Here is a 25,697-nt window from a genome sequence, read left to right as displayed (position 1 = left end):
AACAAGTATTCCTTGATGATTTACACATGTTCCAAAATACAACAGAAATGTCATTATCTGCTACATCAACCTTTTAATCAAAGTAGTATCATAGAAGAAGAAAGTACAATAAATTTGTTGACTATGTAAAATAAATACATAATACTTGGTAAGTATTATGTATAATTATTAGTACGTACTTACTTATTAGTATAAGTAAGTCATCCTGCTGGAGGTCAAGTACATGAACCCTAAAAAACCTCTATGTGTTGACAGATCCTCCCTGAAAAATATGTATATTTGAACTTGATGATCCTTGTGGATCCTTGTGGGTCCCTTTCAGCTCAGAAAATTCTGTGGTCTGTGATCTGTACATGTAACTGAGATTAAAATCCAGACTCATTAGGCACTGGGGATAAAAAAGGAAAGATGCCTCACAATATTTACCTCTTTGCTGTGTTTTTTCTGTAGGTGCTTTGTTGGCTTGTAGTGCTTGGTTTTTGTCATATGTAATGGCAACAGCTGTGACTGCAATCTGCAAATCAGAAATATTTGGCATATTAGGCAAGTCGATCTCTTGTGCAATCTGAAAAATAATTTTGCAAACAAGCAGTTCTTTGCATAGAAATATAACAGGGAAAAAAACACCTAAGAATTCACCAGGCAAAGCAGCAAATCAAATCCTAGCCCAGCTTACCCTGAGCAGCAGACACTACCTGGGGCTGTGCCTGTGTGCTGAAGGCAGCGATTCCCTTACCTGAACCAGTTCATCCTCTGGCAGAGCCACTGTGAAGTTCACATGGCAAAGACAGCAGGGAACCATGGACCGCAGTTTGAAATACAAACTCTGTTGGAGACAGGATACCATTCTGTGTTACTCAGGGAAAAGGATGCCAAAAGGATGGCTTATTTCGGAGAAATCAGGGATCAAAACTCTTTTCATAGTAGAAGTTTGAATTTTTTCATAATTTTTCATAATTTTTTCTTGAAGAAGAATTACATGTGTGAAAAGCCAGGACAGAATGCAATTTACTGTGGAGCTGTCTTTCTGTTTCCAGAGTATCCTGCTAGTCAAAGGACTCCTTCAGGTTCCACAAGCTCTGGAATTCCCTAATATACTGAAACAGACTGAACCTATCTTTACAGAAACTGACGAGCTCATTACAGGCACTGTGCAGTCTATTTTCAAAATTATGAGGCACATGTTAATTTCAGTAGAGCTGAATTTTCCTTGGCTCCCATTTGAACATGTAAAAAAGTATATGAAATAAGATTCTTACCTTCAACAGATTCTCACAGAGATCATTAAAGTTCTTATTGAGAGTTTGATTTGTTGGGTTAATGTTGCTTAATCTGGACACTCTAACTGCTGTGAACATCTGAATTAGAAACAAACATGGGGATTTTTTGCCAACATATGCAAATATATTTCATCCACTGTCTTAAACCCAAATACATAAAAAAGGGAAATAATGTAAAATATGTTAACATTTCTGTTCAATAAGTAACAAAATAAGCTAGCTAAGCAACACAGTCAACAATCTGTTCCCTTTAAGGGGCTTCAAACCTAGCCAAACCTTTCAAAAAGCCAAAACCTTGAAGTTCAAATTTACTGTAATTACTTTCATATGTCTGTATGAGGTTATTTGTTACATGACAGCATTAAAAAACCAACAAAAGCCCAGGTTCTCATACCTTATTGTTCTTACCAAAATACTACTTTTATTTCTGTCACAAGGGTGTCCTTTGAATTTAGCTTTCAAAATATATATTTAAATTACTACAGCATATTTCAACAGAATTTAGCAAAAAGTTTCAATTTTGAATAACCTTACTTGAATTTCTGGTGTCCAGTTATTTATACCAGGCATAATTTCTGTGTTGCAACTGTAGAAACCTGTAAAGAAAATATTTGTGAAAAAAATGTATTTTATACACTGCAATATAAAAATACTTATAAAGGAAAGATGTGTGACAAGGCTTTGCAAGTATTTTTCCTCATGTGGTTTTGAATATTGAATAATACACCAGAAATGAGATCGACATTCAAAAAAACAAATACAGAATCCTGTAGGAGGGGCCAACACCCCAAATCCACAACTGCTCCACCTATTTCTATTAGATAAACTATGCAAAAATGAGGAAATTTTTTTAAAAGGTGTGATATGAAAAGCTAAAAAGGCAACCTTTAATAGAGAGCATAGAAAAGGCTGTAAAGGAACTACTGTAGTGACTGATTGCAAATGAAAACCAGAATTATAATGAGTAAACAGCAGAGTAAAATAAGTTATTAACAGCAAGTCAGTGATTCTGAAATCCTGAAGATACAGTTAAATAAGCACCAAAGAGGGCAATGTGGTAGGGCCTGTATAAAAGCACAAACTGAGCTAGAAAAGAAATTGTGTAGCAGCTTGCAGAGGGTATAAATATTAATGGACTGTCTTTCAGAACATCAAAAGCAGAAATTCTGTTGAAGAAACAAGTAAGATTTAGAAAGGATATGCAGAAACAATAACATGAGAGCAGAAAACATGCATTTCTCTTTACAGCAGTGTATAGAGCTTTCCACAACAGCAGAAAACCAGTCCCCTGTTTGTCTTGAACAAGTGTCTGAAGGAGATACTGAACAAAAAGGCAAATGAAAAAGAAAGGTTCCTATAAACCACAGAATAGGCAAAAGATCAAACAGCTCATTGACACTGAAGTGTCAACTTACTCCACTACCAGAGAACATTGTTTAATCTCCAAGTAATGAGGTGCTAGAGTGACTGGTCCTCCTGCTCTCCTGAGTGCAGGTGTGTGTGTCACTGCTCAGCAGGGAGCACAGCTCTGCAGATCTCTGTCACCTCCCCAGGAGCAGGCACTGCTCACTGCTCCTCTCAGTGTGAGTGTCACTGTGTGAGTGTCACTGCTCAGCAGGGAGCACAGCTCTGCAGAGCACTGTCACCTCCCCAGGAGCAGGCACTGCTCCTCTCAGTGTGAGTGTCACTGTGTGAGTGTCACTGCTCAGCAGGGAGCACAGCTCTGCAGAGCTCTGTCACCTTCCCAGGAGCAGGCACTGCTCCTCTCAGTGTGAGTGTCACTGTGTGAGTGTCACTGCTCAGCAGGGAGCACAGCTCTGCAGAGCACTGTCACCTCCCCAGGAGCAGGCACTGCTCCTCTCAGTGTGAGTGTCACTGTGTGAGTGTCACTGCTCAGCAGGGAGCACAGCTCTGCAGAGCTCTGTCACCTTCCCAGGAGCAGGCACTGCTCCTCTCAGTGTGAGTGTCACTGTGTGAGTGTCACTGCTCAGCAGGGAGCACAGCTCTGCAGAGCACTGTCACCTCCCCAGGAGCAGGCACTGCTCCTCTCAGTGTGAGTGTCACTGTGTGAGTGTCACTGCTCAGCAGGGAGCACAGCTCTGCAGAGCACTGTCACCTCCCCAGCAGCAGGCACTGCTCACAGCTCTCAGCAAGCACACACGAAAGGCACCTCACTTGTGCTCCCCACCCTGGGCATCAGCAAGCATTTGGGAAGATTCCTCACCAAGGTCTCCTAACAAACTAAAACAGTGAAGCATCATCTAATGAAATGTAAATATAAGATTAGGAAAAGGGACAAAAATGCTTCATTTTCACAGTGAAGCCATCTGTAATTTGGGATTTGGTGCTTCAAACACATTCATAACTTACATGCACAAGAAGATAAAACAAGATGATGGCTGATGGCCTTAATTTAGGGCAGTAAAATCAGCTGCAGCAGGACTGGATAATCAGAGAGGAATAAAAGACTTGGAGATAGTAATAGATAATACAAGGACAGTTCTCAGCTCAACACGACAAGATTAACACTGGTATCAGTTTTTAGGAAAGAAACCAAGACTTTCTCAGAAGAAACACAGGGAAATTCACAATGACAAGAGGAAGGACAAGGGCAAATCAAATGTCCAGAGCAATTTCTACATAATGGACACCTATATTTGCCTCTTATCCACATCCAGCAGTTCTGCTGGGAAAGGTATGACGTATCTATACAACAATAAATAGCATAAAGACAACTGATGCCAAGCAATAATTAGTTCTCCATTCTACTTGCATTATCCTGAAGCCTACAAATCCGTAATTCAGTCTAAAAACTTGAGAAATCTTGAGAAACAGTAATATTGTCAGTTCTCTTGGAGCTTTCAAAGTAATTTTTAAGAACACTAGCCATATTTTGTAATTTTGCAGCCTAAAGCATAAATTATAAAAATATGGTTGTAACTATACCAGAAGGTGGTGGAACATCTGTCAGTAAAGAATGTACATCTTCCATTGCATCTGTGTCATCAATCTGCAAAAAGGGAATAATTGAGAAAATTGTGTTGCTGTGCCAGTAAGAAGTTTCCAAAAGGAATCAAATAACCTCCATTCCATTCAACCTTTAACACTCTTACTTCAGATCAGACTGAGAGCCATGCTACCTGCTGTAAATATTTCTGGTGTGTCTTTACATTCATCCTGTCTTACTGACCTGCAAGAGATCCACATTTACCTCTAACTCCCAACATTTTCTTATCAAGTATTTTAGAAATGGTTTATAATTTAACTCCAGTATAAGGGTTTTCTGTCAAGTAATGTGTTTCCTTCTCCCTCTCCATGTAAAAGGGATTGTCTTTTTTTTTCCTTCAAAAAACAACCCAAAAACTAAACAAAACCAACCCAGATATCTTTACCTCTCATAACTGCCTTCTCAGCCTTTTTCAGCACATCCTCATCATAATGAAATTTTTACTGCTCTTTCTTATATAGCTCCAGTGAACAATGATTTTACTCTTGAAAACTTCGTCAGGAGTTCAACTAAATCTTCTGGAATATTGTTTCTGATATCCAATTAATCATAAACCCAACTTCTCAAATAAGACAGTAGTAAATGATTCCACAGATAAAAAGTAATTTTTTTCTATAAATACCTTACAAAAATCCTCAGTTTTTCACAAAGGCATTCGACCCTTTTTGCAAAAGCACCAACCAATCCAAATTTATTATCCCAAACTCTCCCAACCTGTTATTTTTGACTCTCCTTTCATACTTCTGTTTTCAAACAAAGTCCTGTTATAGTGCTCCCTCATTCCTCCTATCTACAACCTTTCTTCCAATTTATTGTCTATGAAGATGGTGATTTGTGAAGATTAACAAAGCCTTAGATGTACCTTAGAGGCTGTGATTGCAGGCTGTATTTTGAAGTGGTTTTTAGTCAGTGATAGGTATTTGTACTGTCTGTCTCTACAGGATGAGCAGAACTCCAGCCCTTTTTTAACACTTGCTGGATATTAAAGACTTCAAAACAGACACTGTTCAATCGTGTCTTTGAATTTTAGTGAACAGAGAGGCAACAGAAATCTACACCCTTTATTTATCTGCAGGTGCTGCTCCTTCTGGTTGCAGCTGCAGAAAGAACAGGAAGGTATTGTCACAAGTTGTGAATTCTTAAATGGTGAAAAGCAATAGCTGAAATTCAGAAAATCTTCTTTTATGTGCTCTCTTGGCACATGCAGTTTTTTTGAATGCTTTGAATACAACCCATTCTGGAAACTAGTAATTCTGAGTGTTTATGTACCACAGTAAGAGCTTTGAAACAGGAAGAAAATACAATCTTTTTATTTGCTAGATATAAAGTGTGGCAAAACAGAACCTCAGTGTTTATAAAAATAGATCTTGAGTTTTTGATTAGTCTGATCTGCTGCTTGAAGCAAGCAGAAGGACATTTCTTAACAGCTCTTAATTATTAATCTAGAGACTGCTACATATTCATGAACAGCAGGGCAATCTTTTTTCAGATAGTCTGTAGACAGAGCTGTGCTTTAAGCAAATAGAGTAAGGAAAAGAGAGACAAAACAAAATCTAATACTTCACTGTTTCTATTGATACAAAAGGGAAAAAATCATACACAACTTAGGAACTGCCCGTGGAAATGAGTAAGATAAGTTGTTTTAGTATCTATTTCAGGAGAAGAAAAGTGTGAACATGAGTAGTGAAAACGTTTATCACCTCCAAGACAAAAGCATCCTTCTTCCCATGTGAAAGGTCAAGCTCTGTAACTTCATCAGAGCTTTCTGACTGAGATCTCAGTAGCCTGGATCGTTGTCTTGGCTCTGGAATGGGAGACCCAATAATTTCTTCAGGTAACTCCTAAAAAGAATGCAAGAATTAGGAGATGTTCTGCCCAGCTTAAAAAAATTTCAGCTCTCCACAAGTTGTTAACAATTCTAAGAATCAGATCATTCTGAACATCATTCTACTGAGACATATATCTAAATAATACCAAACTGATTTGGCTTTGTGGCAAAGTGATCTGAAAATTCCAGCAGCTTTCCAAAATCCAGTGAAAGAAGTCTGTATCTCCATTTGTAAATGAACTTCTGTTCTGAATGACTCAGTAGGAAAAAAATATATATACAGTGCATATATTTGAATCAGAATGCTTTATTTTTTAAGAATCAAAGATTTACTTACTGGAGGATTAATCTCATAAAGTTCCTTGTTCTTTGCTATTGTGTCATTTATTTTCTTTTGCATATGGGATATGTGCTGCTCATAGGTGCCATCATTTGGAGTCTTCCCAGCAATCTGAATACCTCCGGGTGTTGGCAAAGCTGCTAAATACACACCTGTTGCAGACTTTTTAAAAGTCACAAAGAAAAAGACAAGTATATAAGCAAGAATTCCTAGTATTTTCATATAAAGCTTTCCATAATGCTTATGCTAGAACAGCACTGTAACATGCAAATTACAGCAGTATCTCTTGCAAATAAACATATGGATCCTTCTCTTCTGTTTACTTAAGAAAAACCTTCACTATTCTTCTAGAAAACTCCCTCTTTTCCATTTTTCACAGTGGAACTCCAAAACTTGCCTAAAAATTCCAAACAAACTAAAAATTAAAGCCTCTGCCCCAGTATGTTTTGCATAAGCAAATAGTTTTCTCGAGTTTTTGAAGATATAAAATTTGGCCAAACCATTTACAGCATCAGTGAAGCTGTGACAAGCCTATTTCTATTTACAGAAAACAGATCATGAAAGACAAAAGAAGATGGCAGCCAGAATTACCCAAGCATCCCCTGATGCAGGAAGAAGCAGTATATTTCATTATTCTAATCTAGCATGAAAGAATGGGGTTAGAAAATATTGTTAATGAACATCTCCTGACTTTCTCAAATCTATAATTTATTTTTTCAGTTCCATCAAAGAAGAGGCAACAGAACTTCCCCTTGTTGCCAAATAACCAAAAGGTTTACTGACAGGCCTAATTGACCTTATTTGTCATGGAACTGCAATTCAATTTGAAGAACAGAGATCTCTTTGACAGGACCTTTAAAGAATACCTTCCTTTTTCTACAATTTGTGCCAATTAACTGTTTGAAGTTTCTTTTCCTCTCGTCCCTTTTTATTCATCTTGTCTTTTACCACTTCCAAGAGATATGAATCTTCTTCTGCTGGTTATGAAAGACAACCTGTCCTGATTTCACAGTAATTAAGATACTTGCTCTTAAAATGATGTTTTAATACTTCTGATTACTCTGAATCCCACACCACTTGAACGTCTTCCTGAAAAAATACTGTGGGAAAGCAGAACCACCCCAGGATCCCAACAGTACTTACTGCCAAGCCCATCAGCATATTTTCCCCCACAGTGATCTGAATTCTCAGCCCAAAGAGGGCATTCATTCCCCTCAGCTTGAGTTTGTTCATCAGCTGTGTGTGCACTTCATACTCCATGAAGGGCAGGAGGTTACTGATGGAGGTTGCATTTGCTTCAGCCTGAGCTTTCTTCTTCAGACGGCACAACCTGGCAAACGAACAGCACAGACAGAGCTCTGACAGGTCTGGGAAGGCTCAAGGGACCACAGGCTATCTGCAATTCTTCCCTCATTGTGTAACCTAAGGCAGCTTCCTTTCAATTCTTCTACACTGCTGCAACAGTAAAATAAAATGCCACTTCTTTACAAGAACTCCCTGGGACAGTGCCATCTGAAAACTTCTGTTTTCAGCTTTTCTTCTAGTAAGAGCCCCAATGCAAACATCTGCTTCTTGCTGCAAGCCTCACACATTTCAGGAACAAGTACAGAGAATTACTACTGTAATTTCTAGTGGTAAAATTTTCAAAATTCCTATTAATACAGTTATTCAAGACACACATTGCAAGGAAGAAAAAAATCCCAAAACCAAACCGAACCCAAGTGCCCTCACAGCTAAAGCATTAGCCATATTTATCTGAAAAGAATAAAACAACATAGCAATCCCATATCTACTATATGTTAGTCATCTTCCACTCTTTGGGCTTAGTCAAGTTTCCTACAAGCTGAAATTTAAAGCCCACAGCAGTGCAGTGATACCTTGAGAGAGAAATGTTATTCAAGAACACATGCCAATTGTATTTGTTTGATGACACAGTGGATTTTAGCAGCAGGAATTCTTTCAAAGGTTTCCAAAGCTTTACTAGACCAAGGAAGTATTTTGACAGATACCTGGCTTGAATAAGACATCCCTTCCCAACAACTATTGCCTCTACAGGAAGGTCAATTGTGGTGAAAAGGACATCAGGAACTTTTTGCTTCCTGCAGTTGTAACAGTAAGTGAGGTGAGCAGGAAAAGGCATGTTCAATTCATCATATGGGATATGGCAAAATCCACAACCTGGTGGTGAAGCTTCTTCAATCCTAAAAATACATTATGGAGAGAATACTTAAAACATCTGCATCTCGTTAGCCATGCTCAGTAAGTGCACATGTGTATAAACACCTACAGAGACCTTCTCAAATCATACACCACAGCTGAACTCTGCTCATTACACCAGTGTGACGAGTATTACAATACACCGACTACAAGAACAAAAGGTTGCACACTGCTTGCTAAAATGCTATCAATAAAACTTGCATTGAAACTTCTTATGCAGGGATTGAGAAAAAGGACGTTCAGTGACCAACAATTCATAAAAACCTGCAACATCACTGAACTGGCTTTAAGCAGTGTAACTTCCAAATATAATCCATGATACAACAGTTGTACACAGAATTTGCTGTACCAAACACACCAAAAATTCTCTTTTTTTCATTGTGTCCAAAACCCCATAAGAGCAGAATACAAACAACAAACCAATCATCCTTCTGAGAAGCAGCACAATAAGGTATCAGGTAAAATGAATTATTTCCTTATAACACAGTCTCTCCCCCCATGAGGAACACCCAGGAATGACCACTATAGAGATATGAACAGGGAAAGCACAGGCCAACTGCATCACTGCAAATGGATTCTGGTTCACATCAACAATTCTTCTCAGTGGTTGTGAAGAGGGGCTTAAGCAAGTCTGTCAGACTTGGAACATTAGTTATCATTAGACTCTGTGTTGAGCATGAGCTTTGTCTGTTGACCTGTTTTACCTCCCTCTGGCATTTCTAATCCATGGCAAGACTCTTAACAGCACCAAAATACACGTTTTGACAAAAGTGGTATTTTCTTTATATTACAGACATGATATTTCTTTCTCTCCATCATATAGTGACTACAAAGCCAAGTAGTTCTGGCTACAGTTTTTAAAACTCTATCTACACCAGAAGACAATGGTCTTCTGCTAACAAAGTAAAAGAATAATAAATTCTAAATAAACCATGTTGACTGGTTTATTATGGAAAAAGCAATGCAAGTGCTAAAGTGTAATGAATAGCCTTGCTTACAACTATAATTATCCCTTGAAATATTTGATTACTATCCTGATGAGTACATGATAAATTACCAATAAGCATTCATTAATCTTTTTTCCCCCAAAATAACTTTGTGGCAATACTCATTCTTCAAATTTTATTTGCAAGAGCAGAAACAAAGGGAAACTTCATGTTTGGCCTTCAGTTTCATGCTTTTGTTCATCAACTCCAACAAACACGTTATCTATTTTGGAAAAACCTGGCATCATATTTGTTTAATAACCAAGCTACTTTATCTCCCACACATAAATAGTATTTAATGGAGCAGATATACACGCATTACAGACACAGCCACTTCTGGCTTATGTAAGTTACCAAACATCTGTCATTTTTTATGGTGTGATACAAAATTGAGAAAAGAGACCTGAAGAGCAGCGAAGGAAAAACCCGAGTTACGGTCTGTGTTAGTAGTCAAACATGTTACCTTATTGAGACTGTTAGAAATAAAAACAGAGTATCTAAGTGGGTGCAGAGCTCCATTACTCCTGTGGTGGTTGTTGTTAGTGAAAAGCAGTAAAGTGGTTGGTCCCGCATCCTGCACTGTATCACTGTAACCTACCCTAATAGAGAAGAACTATCTTGGCTCTGAGGAAAAAAATCAACCTCTCCCTTCTCTGACCCTATGGAAAAGAAGCCAGGCTGCCATGACAACCTTTGTTCCAAACAGCCTTCCATGGTGCCATCCTGAAGGAACCTAGGGTTCAGTACAGCTGCTGTGCCAGATGCGGACAAAATACAGACCTCTTCACTATAAGAGAAAAGAACAACAACACAGTGAATTCCTACTACTTAGTGCTTGCTTCTACATCAAATTAGCAGATCAAAAGGCTACTACAAGTCTCAATGAACTTCAACATCACCACTAATTCTGGGCACTTGTGCAATTTTATCCATTACAACTCACAAACAATCCTCTTCTGGTGTTTAAACCACAACCACTGCTTAAGTACAAGGTGAAGAAGGATTGAACAGAAAGACCATAGAGCTCAGCCTCATGTTACAAATAATAGAGCAACAGAAAGGCTAACCAGGTTTAAGTGTGGTTTTCAGTTCTATGGTTAATAACAATGCAAAGATATACAGCAAACCAGCTAAACATTAAAAAAAGCAAGGCATGATTTTTTACCAAAGTAAAAGGGAAGTTGAGAGCCCCAGCATCTTATTAACATTCAATTTTCAAAATGAAGTTACAGCTCAACACTGACAAGGGTGCTTCTTGAAGGATAAAAAGTTGCAAAACAGTACAATTTTACTAGGAAGAATTACAAAAATGGTACATTTTGCAAGTGAAGTAATCAACCATACTTAGGATTTAGCAGAGTTAAAGCTCTCAGAATGACCACAGAGCTTTAATAATTTTCAAGTTGTTAAATAAGAAACTAACATCTAGCATCCAGTATAAAATACTATATTGAGAAAAAAAAAGATAAAATCTTTCCCACATTTTCTAGAATGATACACGTGCCTTTTTTTTATTTGTCGTTTCTCCTTCCAAAATAATTTTTCATATGTAACATGTCTGGCAGACCAGTACTTACACACACAGCTTGTGCTTTGAGCATGGAATAAAGCTGAACTGGCAATAAATATGGGAATTCCAATAAATATTTTATCAATAATCAAACACTACCACATTAAATTCCTTTAGAGAAAGGCAAGCATCAAACAACCCAATACCTGACTGCCTGTCTATGCTCTAAACACTCTTTCCCCATAGTTAGGGTAGGAAAATTAATAAAAACTATTCATGATTTTTACAAGGAGACCGACAAGCAAAGGAATAAATGCTTCATGTGGGTGTGTTCATCCCTCAGTGATGGAGTAATTGAGTAAATAGGGTAAATCAAAACTTTTCCAACTTCTCTCCTTAAAAAAGCAAATTTTTAGTGCTTTTACCTTAAAATATTTAGGCAAAATCAATTTGAAAGAAAATAAATTCAGATGTTTGAATTTGCTTGCTACTTCCCAAATGCCATTCAAAAGAGTGAATCAGAGTAATTTTCTGTTTAATATCAGCAGACACACCTGGCTCCAGGACAAGCCTTTTTTGGGCCTGAAATGTGAAATTTTCCATTTAAGTTCTGGTCTGCCAGCTGTTATCTAATAATGAAACTTCAATACAGATACTTTCAGGAACAGTCTTAATTATTTAGGTAGATTAGATTTAGAAACCTTCATGGATAAATTAATATTGTTACTGCAAAACAAATTGTAGGCTTTAGTTTAAAAGAAAAAATTATAACATTCATTAGAAAAAACTTAAAACCCAGAGCTAAACATGTATAAAAATGCCTAATACTGAAGTTTCATAATCTCACTTAAACTCTGTGAAGTAGTTATAGAATAGACAGTACCAACACCTGTACTGGGATAGTTAATTTTTAATCCACTGATGATGAAATACATTTTCTGTGGCATTTTGAAAATCAAATCATCATCATGATTTACCAAATGCTGGTTGATTCACTGTAGCCCACTACAGCATGACAACCCAATGCCTTGGCATGGGATTTTATTTCTTGTCTGATTTCTGCCCACCAGGCATCTCGTGTCTCTGGTTCATCTGAAAGACAAAGTATAAATCAGTTCACTCTTCTGGACTATGCTGACACAAAGCTTCATGCAATTAACCTGAAAAGCTGAGGTTTTCATAGTCAAGCGCTTTGAATGTGGACACTTTCTTTCCTTCCTGTTTATCACACTTCAAGAAAACACTAACAGGACTTTTTCACTAATAATCTGGTTTCTCCCCCATGTGAGCAGGTTCTCACAAATTACTGCATTCTTCTTGTTGTCCCTATGACAGGCAACACTAAAATACTGTAGATACTGTTCCAATCTCTACCCGTTTTTAGTCCCAAACCACACTCAGCTTCCAACACAAGAGCAGTGTGTAACTTGCAACAAGGCATCACAGATACTCTGTAATGCTGAAAAACTAACAGGAATGAAACAGTATTTCTAGCAGTAAACTAGTATTTTACATTGCTGTACACTTGGTATCTCAGAAATAATCTCAGTAAGTTTTCCTACTGGAAGCAGTTCTCTCTGTTGACCAGATTTTGAAAATATTTGTTCCAAACTGTATCACTAAACAAGCAGACAGTTCTGTGGCACTTCTAGCTGTGAGAAGCCATATGGATTTGAAACTACTTCCACATTTACGATGTGAAGAAATGCAGGATGTACGCTGTCAGTGCTTTTTTGAGTCAGTATCCTGGAAACTGCACCTTCCCTCCATGCCCATGAATGGATTCGAATTACCTTTATTGTCCTCAAGGTTACATGTTAAATATATCCTGCCTGCTTTTCTTGAAAACTACAAGATACAAAAATACAAAAAGAGTGTGCTGCTAGAACAAGTTCATGCAGTCTATTTACTTTTTAACTGCTCAGCAATTAGTTCCCACAACTACAGCTCTTGTCTTACAAGCTTTTTACATATGGAGCCAACAAATACTGAATTTACAACTAGAATTTGTCAGCTGTTTCTTCTCCCAAAACTTACCTGTTTCAATGAATGCAGTTAGCAACTGTGTTAATTGTTGATACAAAAAGGGAAAACCAGTAACAAACAATCACTACCAAGGGTTCTGAGCACAGAGATTCTGATGGAATTTCCCTGAAATTAACCAAACTTAGCACAGATACAAACTTCTGGCTACTGAGCTCTCCTTGCTGAATCACAATTTAAATATCAACGTCAAAACCTGGAATTTATTTGGAACCAATTTTGTACTACCAGGAATACTTGCCGACACAGTGTATGATAACCGCATTATCATACACTTGGTTCTCTGACAACATGACAAACAAAAATGCAAGATGCAGATATACACATATTTAAAAGTTACTGAAACAGAAATACTGTAAAGCAAGATGTATTCATTCATGACTTGACCTCAACTTTGCATTTAGAACTAGGCTCTGATTTTTCTAAACTGAACTACTGATTATTTTCTAATTCAAAGGAAGAGCACAGAGGTCTGTATATTCAATTGTGCCTAACTTTAGATGGCAATGCTTGTGTAACTCACAGCGTTACACTGACCAGCAGCAGCCTGGATGCTCAGACTAAAGTTTATTCAACCTTTGCTGTAAGAAATGAACAGTGAACAGAAAACACCTTACAGTGAGAGTTCTTAGGCACGTTCTCTGCAATCAACAAAAATATACAGGCCAGGACACAAAGCAAGGGATTTTTATGCACTCTATCAATCATGTTCTGTAATCCAAGTTGACTTTAGCAGGTTTCAGTGCACTACTGGCAGACTCTTGAGGTGCTGCATTTCACTCTCAGTGTGAAAACACTGCTTAAATCCTCTCAGTGACTGGGGCAATAAATGCTTAATGATACCCAGCAATCCTGACTCAGATTCCTGGAGCACCTGCCCTTCTCAGCTTTGCAATTCCTGAGATTCCTACAGAAATAATCCATCACACACAGGGCTGGAACGCCCCAGCTCAGCACTCAGAACCACCTGTGGTACAAAACGTGGGAAATGCCTTCTCCTTGCAGGAGCCCTCTGGACAGAGGCTGCCTCTGCTGCCAGCAGGTAACAGCAGCACGGCTGGCTGAACCGAGGGAGAATCTCTGGAAATGGACTGTAAGGCCAGGCCACAGCATCTGACAAATTCAGACTGTATGGAAGATGTGAGACCACAAGCACATTCTGTCAAAGTTCTTTTTAACTCTTTTTGGTGACTTGGACACGGATCTTGGGAGCAATTCCTCCTTTCCCCTCCAGTCATGGGCCAGAGATTGCTTTGATAAGCAATGTGTTTCTCCTTATACATTAAAAGTCTAAGTAGCAGCAAAAGTGGTTCTCTGACCATGCAGAAAAACACCTGCTCAATGAGACTGGATCACAGGCAGGTGGCTATGAACATTGACTTAACAGCCACACAAATTCATGTACTTCACAGAAAAACACCTGCAAAGAAGAAATACCCTTTTTTCTAGACAAAAAAAAGCACCAATTTTCAAAACTACAACTTTTTACACCTTTTGGCTCCATCTGGCAAAAACTGCTTCTACTTATCACCAGTGACACTTCAATGTCAAAGTGCAAGAAAACGTGAAGTCATGATGAGGATTTGAGAGTTAGAAACAGGTGAAGTGACTGAGGATGAACACAAAAAGTGCTGTGAAATAAAGGTAAGATTGATAAAGACAAGAATGACATTGAAAAAGAATGTAGCCACAGTGAAAACTGAAATGGAATGAGATGTTGAAAGGAAACAGGGGTCCTTAAAGTGAACATAAAAGGTAGAAATAGTGACGGGTCCCAAATTCTATGCAAACATTTAGCTTTCCTCCACATAAATTTACAGTTTAAATTATTGAACTTAAGAGACTTAACAATTTTCTTACCTAAAATCTACAAGGACACCTTACCATTATGGCAAACACATACTCTCGTGAAGTTGCTCAACACTGTGTCTTGCTAAAACAACATTTAACCCTTTATTCTAAGAATCTATTCAATAACCTCACTAACAAAACTATTAACTACAGAAATGTAATGGATCATTTTAATTCTTTTGAGAGGTAAGAAGCATTTTCCAGCCATGGTCTTCAGTGTTAACAGGATCAGGCCCAATATCTTTCAAAGAATTCAACAATTTATTATCGCACAAGAACAAATATTTCTATAAGAGTCATGCAGAAACAATTGTTTTGAAGAATTGTAAAGAAGACTGTCACCTCTGCTTAAGATATTTGACTATTTTTTGTTCCAGAAAGAGGCCAAAAATAACAATTATTACCTTTATATATAAATACTGTACATTCAGAGTTTACATGAACTTACCTTTGCATATTAAAACATAAAATAATTGTCTACAATTAAAATCAAACACCATGACATTGCAATAATAGGTTGATACAAAACACTGAATGCAGTGCAATGTGTAGCATTCATATTCTTCTGACAAATATTTTCACAAGCAACCTTGTTTGACACATGAGCCACACAATTTCACATGGGGATGCTGTCATAGCATTTACAAGTTTAGTAAAGCTAAGGATTTACATAAACAGTTAGAGGAGTTAGGGAAGCAGGATGGCATGTGTCCAGCACACTCCATGAGAGTGCCTGTTGGTTGTTTTGCTAAGGCAAAAGCTTAAGAACTAAGGGTTTGCAAAGCAGATTCAGCAGACAGGAGCCAGAAACGGTGGGTATTTTGGCGCATGCTTGGATCAGGTGACAGTACAGACTGAAAACTATGGCAGCTCACTGAAATGGTTACAGAAAGTAATGGCCCTGGATTCTAGGTGGAAGCAAAAAGGCAAGCATACAGAGCACTCAGTCACAAGCTTTTCTAGCAAATGTACCGAGTAGTTTGGACCAAGGGTTCTCTACAACTTTAAGCAGAAAGGTTTGCAGGAAATTCCACTGCTAATTATGTCCCCTTTGTGGGAAACCAAAGCCTGAATACTGAACTTACTGTATTAATGTTTCCAAATTGGCAGGCTATTTCTAACCAAGTGGAAGCAAAGCACACTGTTTCTATGGTTGAGGACTTGAGAAACAATGCTGTCAAAAGCAGTGTTCTATACAAATCGTGCCAACTCAAACCTCCTCCAACTGGAACCTTCCAAACTGATTTTATTCAGCAGCTCTGTAAGACACAATCAGCGCTTCTGTACCTGGAATGTTCTTTGAGCTAGCTCTATCCACCAGGTCACCCATCTCCTTTACAATACAAGGTTGAGCTGCACTATCCAGGGGACAACACCCTGTATAAATCTTTCACCTAGACACTATCACTTTCTGCTTCATAAGAAGCAACACCTTTCCCAAGTTATTTGCTAGAGGTTCACTTGTACAGGTTCTTTCACGATTTAGGCAGAAGCTGCATTTTGCTAGTCCATACAGATTTTTTGAAACTGAAGACAGATTAAGAAGAATGGCCTCTTGATGACTCAGTTCATACCCAAGAGTTGCTGTATCCTTAAAGCTGAATCCTTAGAAAACCTGAGGAAATTGATCCAAAGAAGGGACTGTCTGATTAATTTAAACCATTTTTACATTTCATAATTTAGTAAATATTTACATGTAGAACACAATACTCTGACAGGAGGACAACCATCCAAGGAAAATTTTCATGATCTATAATGACTTGTTCTGTTGTTTCAAAAATGGCAATGGAGGTCAGTATTCTTTCAAGTTCAATCTTTGAATCTTTCATTAGGCAAAGCCATTATAAAAATAAGGGAATATTGAAGGTGTGGACATCTTCTTAATTAAAAACCTACTAACAGCTTATACAGAAAGATGTGTGGTATTTTTCTGTAGGTTTGGCTGGTCGGGCTTTTTTAACAGACACCTTTGTTAGGCTTATAAGCAATCTTCCCTGGACCTTGAAGTTTTATTTAATCCTTTCTGGTTATCCCATTAACATTGACATTATCAATTTTCTAAAACATTTCACAACTAAGTAACTGTACAGAAACACAAATCCTCTGGTCTGTAAAGATTAACACAAAATTCAGGTGGCAAATAATTAAACCTACAGCAGATTAACCTAAAACTTTCAAAACAGTTTCCAAGCCACTCCATCCTTGTTTAGAAATACTACTCCCTATATTCATCCTTAAGACTGAAAGATGTACAAAGGAAAACTTTGTTACAGAGGAAGCAGATTGTAGGGATACATGGAAGGAAAACTAGGATACACTAAACTAGCAGGAAATAGTGTAACCACACCCAAAGGGAACAGGGACTCACTCTTACAAAGGTAAACTCCACATAAAACATCCAGCTTGCAAAATGTTACTGATAACCAGGGCTCTTCTGCCAGATGAAGTCAGAGAGCAGCACACACCTCACTTCTTAAGCCCAGGCTTCTGAATGAGCAAAACAAAACTTGGAAGGATGAATTCTTCAATTACTCAGGAGACAATTTTAAGAACACTTAGATTAAAACTGCATTTACAGATGAGATGTTGGCTGGCTGATTAAACACAAACCCTTTCATGTGCAGGGCAGTTTTCTACTGGGCTGGTCAGGCCACATCACTACATGGGCACCAAGACTCCGAGAGAAACCATACAGGAAACTCCATGTACCATTCCTTTCAGTGGCAGCTCACGCTGAGGAGCGACAGCTTTAATCCCAAAATATACTCCAAGATGGATAGGCAGAAGGGTTGTTCCCCTTATGGCTTAATACAGCCACAACAGTGGCTGTAACTTTCTCTTTTAATTGTAGATGAAAGTCTGATAGGAAGACCACAAGCTGAAAAAAGTATTGTTTAAAAAAAAATCTTGTAATAATGTGAAAGCAGCAATAATAATTTAGTGCAGAGCTAAAGGAAAAGAAACCACCATGTGATACAACTTAAATAAAATGAAAATATAATGTCAAAATATAATGTCAAAATATAAGGCATTTGAATATTAAGAATATGTTAAAAATTAAACAAACATATTAAAAATTAAAATACTTTAAAACAAAGGTTTAAATTGGATTATAAAAGCTCAAAAATATTGTTCAGAAATTAGAAAAAAATTAAATATAGGAAATAAATCTGCCTCTGGAAAATAATTTCCATGCATAAATATGTGCCTTTGTTACTGCAGCTTTTAGTGACTATTTCAGTCACTCATGCTAGAATGGTGACTCAGCAGGTAATAAAGAAACTACTTATTCTATTTTGTGTCTCTGTTGCTTTGTCACCTTGGCACAATAAGTACAACCTATTTTAAAACATGAGCAATCTTCAAAGAAAAGCTTCAAATGACTGCAACAAAGGGGCTGTTACCAGAGCTGGGGACTCAATGCTGTAACAAGACAGGGCTTCCTAAAGCCCATTTTATCTATTTTATTGCTGCAGGGAGGGGATGGCATTGGTTGGTATGCAATGACACTCTCTGAGTTTTCTATTCCTTGTCTGCACTCCTCAGGAAGGCAGAACTCTGCATTCATTATTTCTGTGCACTCACAACTGTTTATTCTGTTTTAAGACAACCTAGGCAGGGACGCCTCTTTGAACTTCTGGATGCAAGGAGACTTAAAAGGAAAATCCTTTGTGCCTCATATTATTATCCATTGACATTTATCAGTCATTCCTGTAATCCTGTTACAGTCAGTTGGAGCTTGTGCTCTCTGCCTGTAGATCTTGCTACAAAACCTCAGCAGACATTTCACAAGGCCATGTTTAGCTATAATTATGTAGCAGTTAGGAAGGGGCTGGTTCAAGCAGAATGATTCTGGTTCTCTTCTAACAATAATACATTGTGAGCCAGGCAGACAGTTCTACAACTGTATGTTTGCAACCACAGAAGCAAATATCAGAAGGCTGAAAAACCTCAATGCAATCCATGGAGGAAATTTCATGAAGACAATCTTTTCAGTCAAGCTCTGTATTTTGAAACTAGGACGAGTTATGTGCAAAAATACAATTTTTGCCAGACCAAGGTTCTCTCTCTTGTGTACTATCAATTCAAAACCAAAGTGTAGTTGTGCAATAAGCAATGGCTTTTTTGGAGCACTTGTGCAAAGAAAAGTTTCTATTGGCTTTCACACCATTAGCCAGAATTTAGGGAGAGTTTTAAAGCACTATAAAATAGCATAACTTAGGTAGGCAAAGAATTCTGAACAAGGATTTGAAATGCTAAGTTTATTTGTGAATCTCTAACAGAACACGTGAATACTGTTCTGTGCTCAGTGACAGCAATCACCCTTTCTTCAGTTACATAAATATCTCCTTAGAACTCTCCGCTTCCAGAAATAATACTCAAACACCATTCACATTGACCACAGAAATGACTTGGGAACGTTCACTCCTCTGGAAAGGCTGCAGAAAGCTGGAGACAATTATTACTGGAGAACATCACACCCCTCACTCTTACAGAAAAAGCCTCTGACAACTGCTTTAACCTCCCATTTTCATTCAACACACACTGATGGGCAAGGAGCCAACCTGGAAATTCTCCAAGAAAAGGCAAGGTCAACCTTAAAATGTTGGGGCTTTTCCTAGTTGGTCTGAAGGATAACCACACCAGACACCAACAGGAAGATTCTGACATTTCCTACTGTGTTCCCACAACTGGGCCACACTTACACCCCAGAAAGCAGCTTGAAATGTAATTTGCATGTTCTCTGTATTTCTGTGGAAAAAAACATTCAGTTACAGAAACAAATCATAGCCAAGCTTTCCTCTTGTGTTTCCTCATACGCAAAACTATCTCTGGAGAATTTCACACTCCAACAGCGAGACTGGACATCGCACAAGGAGCTCAGGAGATGCTGAGGAAGGTTTTAACCATCTTTTATCTTTCCCTATTTCTGACTACTGGAGCTGAAGATGCACTGCTGGAGCACCTGCCTGAATGAGGAGTTTAAAATTTAATTATGTGAGGAACGATATATTGGTGCTATGAAACAGCCACATGGAAAAGCAGCCTCTACTCAGCAAGTTCTTGCACTGCCTCCCTTTGTGCTCTGTGTTTAACCTCAGTGGCCAACGTCTAACCAAGATCCAGCCTCCTGGACTGAGGATTCCTTGCATGTTTTCATCCTTGGAGTTCATTCTTTCCCACAGACAGCCCAGAGGCTATCTTCCACTGTATTAAGTGCCCTCTTTTCTATGAATTTTTGCTCAACTCCCTACTTTTACTTTGCAAATTCATCTTCATATCCACCTTTTTGTATATTACAAACATTTAAACAATTCTTCATTGAACTATATGCAATTCCCAGATATTTAAGCAGCTTCTTTTCCATTAATGAAATAGTCAGTCTTTACTTCCACGTTTGATTTTCAAGCACCTTCAAATCTCTGACGTTCCCCTACCACTGGATGCTTGTGTTGTATCTGCCACACAATTAAATCATTGGCAAGACAAATTAAAATTTAAAAAAAAGAAATATCCTTCTGCACTACAGTTTCTAAGCAAGCTGAAATGAAGCCTGAATGTTCTCCAAAAGGAAAATAATTTCAGCCCACTTATGGTTGTGATTACATTCTCTGTCCAGCAGCACACCCAGCACTGCAAAAGCCCCATCCACCCTTCCGGGAACAGGAGTGTAACCTGCTCAGTCCCAAAGCAGCAGGGTCACCCAGCTCTGCTACAGACCTGCTGACACACCAAGGCTACAGAAACACTGCCAGCTCCACGAGGGATTCATTAACTCCACAGTTACTCTTTGGTTTAGACCTCTCTACTCCAACCAACACCTTTAGCTAACAAGCACCTCTGGGGAAAATGTTTTATATACATATAAATGCATATTCATTTCCTATAACCTATAAAAAAAATTAGGCAACAGTTTGGATATTCTGTCAAGAAGTGAATTCCTGACTTGCACTTCACTTCTAATCTTACACTGTGGATCACTTTCTAGGCTAGTTTAAGGCATGTTTAGGGCACATAAACTCATTTACTCCATTATTCCAATAAAATTCTTTCAATAAAAGCATCCTACTAAACAATCTGGAAGAAGCAACAATGAATTCCAACTTTTCAAGGTGGTACACAATACACAAGAATTTTGACACATTTTTAACACCTTGGATCAGACTATGCCGTACCAGTCACAGACCTGAGAATTTTACAACATTCTTTTCACACTGAAAGTTAATTTTAAAAGATTGTCACTTTAGAACAAGCAAAGAGAACCAACAAAATCAGAAAAGCTCATAATCATAATATTAAAGGATGCTTACTGTAAAAGGAACAATAAAAATGAGCCAATAGTTTTAAGCTCTCCCTACTTTTGAACAATTTGCAGAATGAAAAATGTCTGGCTTCTAGTAACTGCATATTTAAACTGGACTGTAGAGCATGACACAGAGCTGCATGGCAAGAGTGAATGATCCAGAAGGAAAGTTTCTGGGGAAAGCAAGCCCTCAGAGGTCAGCTTTGTACCTTTTCATGGTGCCAGCTTTATAAGCATCAGTCTGACAAGGCCTGCTGGCTGGGGTGTTCCGTGCAGGGAAGTTATGCCTGCCTCTCTTCCACAGCATGTTATCCTCCCACGGGAAAGCATGACACAGAGAAGTCTTTGCTGCTTCTAGACTGCACCAACTCATCCCTTCCTTCTACAGCTGTACAAGGAAGTTACACACTTTGATCACTAAAACTGCATAAAAAATACGAATATTGGGGCTTTTTCCAAGCTGAGTAATGAAGAGATTAAAAAGTTCAAATAATTATGTTTTAAGTCCTGTAACTGGCTGCATTTTACAATACAAGATTTATGAACCAACAAATCCTGGGCTACACACTACCCTTCTCTTTAAACTGGTAGTTCTCTATTTTTCCTGGATATTTTTTAGATCTATTCTTATCTATAATACAACTATCACTTTAGAGCTTGTATTAAGAATAAACACATTCACTGATTCCCTGAAATTAACAGGAGGAAAGCCTTTGTTGAAGAAAGTGCAAGCCCATGCAAAAGAACAAAACTAACCAACAGTCCCCCAAAATCAAACCAATAGGTCAAAATAAACACCCAAAACCCCATTACACAAAAAAAAACCTCAAACCAAACAAACAAAAAAGAAATCACACCTGACATGATCCCAACTGTGTAGGGAAGAACACATTCTCTTATCCTAAATTACTTCCTTCATGGATGCTGAGCTGAAAGTGACTACTAAATAAACATCTGAACATTCAGCTCTCCAGATTGATATTAAATTATTCTTAGCAATACTATTTTATACTAAACCAATGTTTTGCAGTTTTAAAGAAAGTCTTTAACAGCATGAAAACGTGACATTTAGGCATTTGATGATTAAACAGATTTAAATTTGAAGCATTAACCTAAATATCCTAGAGTATTTCTAATAACTTCACTGAGCTGCCATAATTTCTGTCAGCATATGTAGTACTGAATGACTAATAAAATACCTGAATTGAAACTATTCCAGTCTAGCAGTTTGTATGATCTTGTGTTACCCATAATTCCGACAAAGGCTGAGTTCAAAACAGCAAATTAGTAGATCAGTTATAGAAGCAGAATAGTGAAAAAACTACCAACAAGAACACAATTGACAACACCACTCCACAGGAACTGGAAAGACACAGACAGCAGAGTTAATCAGAGGCTGAAATAGAAAGGGAGAAAGGAGCATGCTATAGCAATCTGCACTAGGTGACCAAAGTGACAGTTTATGGCAGTTTTGTCCTACTGGCAAGTTCTTAATCCACTGCAAATGTTCTCTCCTCTTCCATCTTTTCCTGATTCATTATTCTGCCAGTTTATTTGCTTCCTTTAATATTTTACAGACTTATTTGACTCAAATGGTTCACAATAATAACTATAGCAGAATTGTTTTCTACTCCTCCCCCTTCCCTCCCCCAGCCATGTGCCTTCATTCCCCCTCTTGTTCCTGCTATTTTGCAACGTGAGCTCCAAGGATCATGCATTTTACATTCACTTGTCAGGAGCAATGTGCAAGTCTCACAGAAACACTGCAGCTCTGCAAACACACATCTCTTCTTGCCTCACGGCTTACATTGCTTCCAGTCAGCTAGTAAAACTGGAGTGCATAATGCAAGAAATTAGTTTTTAAAACTTCTGGGCAAAATTGATTTTTTTTATATTCTGTCTTACACCTACCACACAGTAAGTTTTGCACATAAGAGACCTCTATCAGAAATCTGCTGAAAGCACAGAATCATAAAATAACATTGTGGCAAAGAAAGACTCACATATCAATTACATTCTGACATTTCTTTTAATCTTTTCTTCACTGTGTAAATAGATCTTGGAATAGGAAAACAAAAGAGCAACATTGTGTACTAATATACTTGATAAAGTAGGAGGATCTAATTCAAATTAAGTCTTGGATTTAATTTCATGTTGCCAGTTTACTGAACCTTTAGATCAGCAACTATCTGATCTACCTGCCTGGGGAACTGCTTGCCTTGGGCCATACAAGAAAAGGAAAAGATTTGGTTTTTGTACTTGTTTCTAAGGATGTATTTGCATAAACCTCCTTTTATTACTCCTGACTAGTGCATGCAAAACCACTACAGGTGCTATTTTTACTCTCCTCTGCATTTCTAAGTGCACTGTCAACTCCAACTTTTTGCAAAGCATTCCTCATCTGGTCTCAGTGACTAAACTAACCAAGTGTTCAGAGTCAAAAGTTACTTCATTCTAACATTAGAACTAGGACATGCAAACCACACATGTCCTCATGCTGGGGTTCCCAGGAAAAGAATACATAAAAATCTTGAAGTACTACTGTTCAGTAAACAAGATCAGAAACAAAACTGTAAAGGTTAAAAACCATGTTGTGAGCTGTAGCCATTAGTCCTTAAAGATTTCAAGGAGCTGAAAATGGGAAAACATTCAGAGTTAAGATCAAGCATTTAATCTCATTTTTGTTTGAATGGAAAAACTTGCATCAAGTTTTAATCACAAAAAAGTGGCAAAAAATTAATTAACCCCTCAATAATTCAAAGCTAGTTTTCAGTGCAGAGTTACTGATTCAAAGCATTTTTATTACTACTTTAATTTGCTGAAAGGTTTCTCACTAAAACCACAACCTTTGAGTAACTCATTTCCAAGCCTCAATGGCTCTGCAATGCACTGCTTTGGCTGTGCCCTGCTGGAATGGATCTGCCTCTCCTCAAGGTGTCACCAAGACTGGAAGGCAGACCTGTGCCAGGCAGGTGTGCCCTGCTGGAATGGATCTGCCTCTCCTCAAGGTGTCACCGAGTCTGGAAGGCAGACCTGTGCCAGGCAGACCTGTGCCCTGCTGGAATGGATCTGCCTCTCCTCAAGGTGTCACCGAGTCTGGAAGGCAGGCCCGTGCCAGGCAGACCTGTGCCCTGCTGGAATGGATCTGTCCCTCCTCAAGGTGTCACCAAGGCTGGAAGGCAGACCTGTGCCAGGCAGGTGTGCCCTGCTGGAATGGATCTGCCTCTCCTCAAGGTGTCACCGAGTCTGGAAGGCAGACCTGTGCCAGGCAGACCTGTGGCCTGCTGGAATGGATCTGCCTCTCCTCAAGGTGTCACCGAGTCTGGAAGGCAGACCTGTGCCAGGAGGGCCCATGTTCCTGTGCCAGGTAGGCCTGTGCCAGGCAGGTGTTCCCGTGCCAGACAGGCCCACATTCCCTGGGGCCCGGTATTCCCATGTTCCCATGCCGGGCAGGTGTTCCCGTGTTCCCGTGCCAGGCCCGTGTTCCCGTGCTGACCTACCGGGATTGTGGATGCGGTCCAGGAGCTTGACGGAGCGCGCGCTGACAACGCCCCCGACGTGGACCAGGAAGCCTGGCGGGAAGGTGGTCAGGGTGAAAAAGGGGAACTCCTGCGGGCATTAAAAACAAGCGTTAGAGGCTGCTGAGCAGCCCTGCCGGGGCAGGCAGCACGCGCGGAGCCCCCGCTGCCCCGGGGACAAGCAAAGCAGGGCCAGGGGCGCGCCAGAGCCACGCGTCCCCACGGACCCAGCGGAGCAGAAAAGCACGCGTTCCACACACACGTTCCACACAAGCTCCAAGAACGCTTTTCCCCCACAGAGCTGTTTCTCAGCACAACAGTGGCAAACAATCAAAACTTGAGCTATTTAGGGATTAACAAAATCTCTATTGATCCACTTTTACCGTGGCTGATCAACACCAGAATTCTTCTCTCATTAGCTGATTAAAAAATAAAACTTTTCTCCATTTTTAGGTGTTCTTGTTACAACTGACTGCAGTTTGATTCTGCAGCACAGGGTGAAACAAACTAGTCCTGCAAGAATGAGGACTGTCTTATTATAGGAAAACATACCTAAAAATATCAAAGGCCTGTTCTGCTCATAAGCTCTAAATATAACAAGTAAATATACATCTTTTAAAATAAAGCACAGGTCTTGAAACACAACTGTAAGTTCTTAAACTAAGATCGTTCACTTCCAGTTCATAAGTAAAATGAAGAGTTAACTTGCTTTAACTACTCCAGCTTTTAATTCATAAAAGGGGCAAAGTAAGTAGTAATGGCAATTTTTCAAGACACATATGATGAAATAAAATTCATATTCAAAGAAGCTGA

General features: G+C 38.7%; 1 protein-coding gene across 16 annotated transcripts in view; it reads right to left on the bottom strand.

Annotated features, from left to right (window-relative positions):
* The window catches only part of C2CD5 (C2 calcium dependent domain containing 5), a 57,137-nt gene that overhangs the window by 9,575 nt on the left and 21,865 nt on the right, over positions 1-25,697 (bottom strand). For 5 of the 16 annotated variants that reach the window (XM_038153537.1, XM_038153546.1, XM_038153542.1 and 2 more), the window contains 13 exons: positions 24,867-24,975; positions 22,566-22,631; positions 12,146-12,260; positions 10,257-10,445; positions 8,465-8,656; positions 7,599-7,785; positions 6,453-6,617; positions 5,988-6,128; positions 4,227-4,290; positions 1,815-1,876; positions 1,260-1,358; positions 737-826; positions 427-514 (listed from right to left, as the gene is read on the bottom strand). In XM_038153537.1, the coding sequence (XP_038009465.1) occupies positions 427-514; positions 737-826; positions 1,260-1,358; positions 1,815-1,876; positions 4,227-4,290; positions 5,988-6,128; positions 6,453-6,617; positions 7,599-7,785; positions 8,465-8,656; positions 10,257-10,445; positions 12,146-12,260; positions 22,566-22,631; positions 24,867-24,975 (1,567 nt within the window). The remainder of the gene's footprint in view (positions 1-426; positions 515-736; positions 827-1,259; positions 1,359-1,814; positions 1,877-4,226; positions 4,291-5,987; positions 6,129-6,452; positions 6,618-7,598; positions 7,786-8,464; positions 8,657-10,256; positions 10,446-12,145; positions 12,261-22,565; positions 22,632-24,866; positions 24,976-25,697) is intronic. The other 11 variants (XM_038153543.1, XM_038153550.1, XM_038153549.1 and 8 more) reach the window with 6 other exon arrangements.

The sequence above is a fragment of the Motacilla alba genome, chromosome 1A (assembly GCF_015832195.1).
Source record: "Motacilla alba alba isolate MOTALB_02 chromosome 1A, Motacilla_alba_V1.0_pri, whole genome shotgun sequence".
Taxonomy (NCBI): domain Eukaryota; kingdom Metazoa; phylum Chordata; class Aves; order Passeriformes; family Motacillidae; genus Motacilla; species Motacilla alba.
The sequence above is the reverse complement of the archived record's forward strand: the minus strand, read 5'-3'. Positions and strand labels throughout refer to the sequence as shown.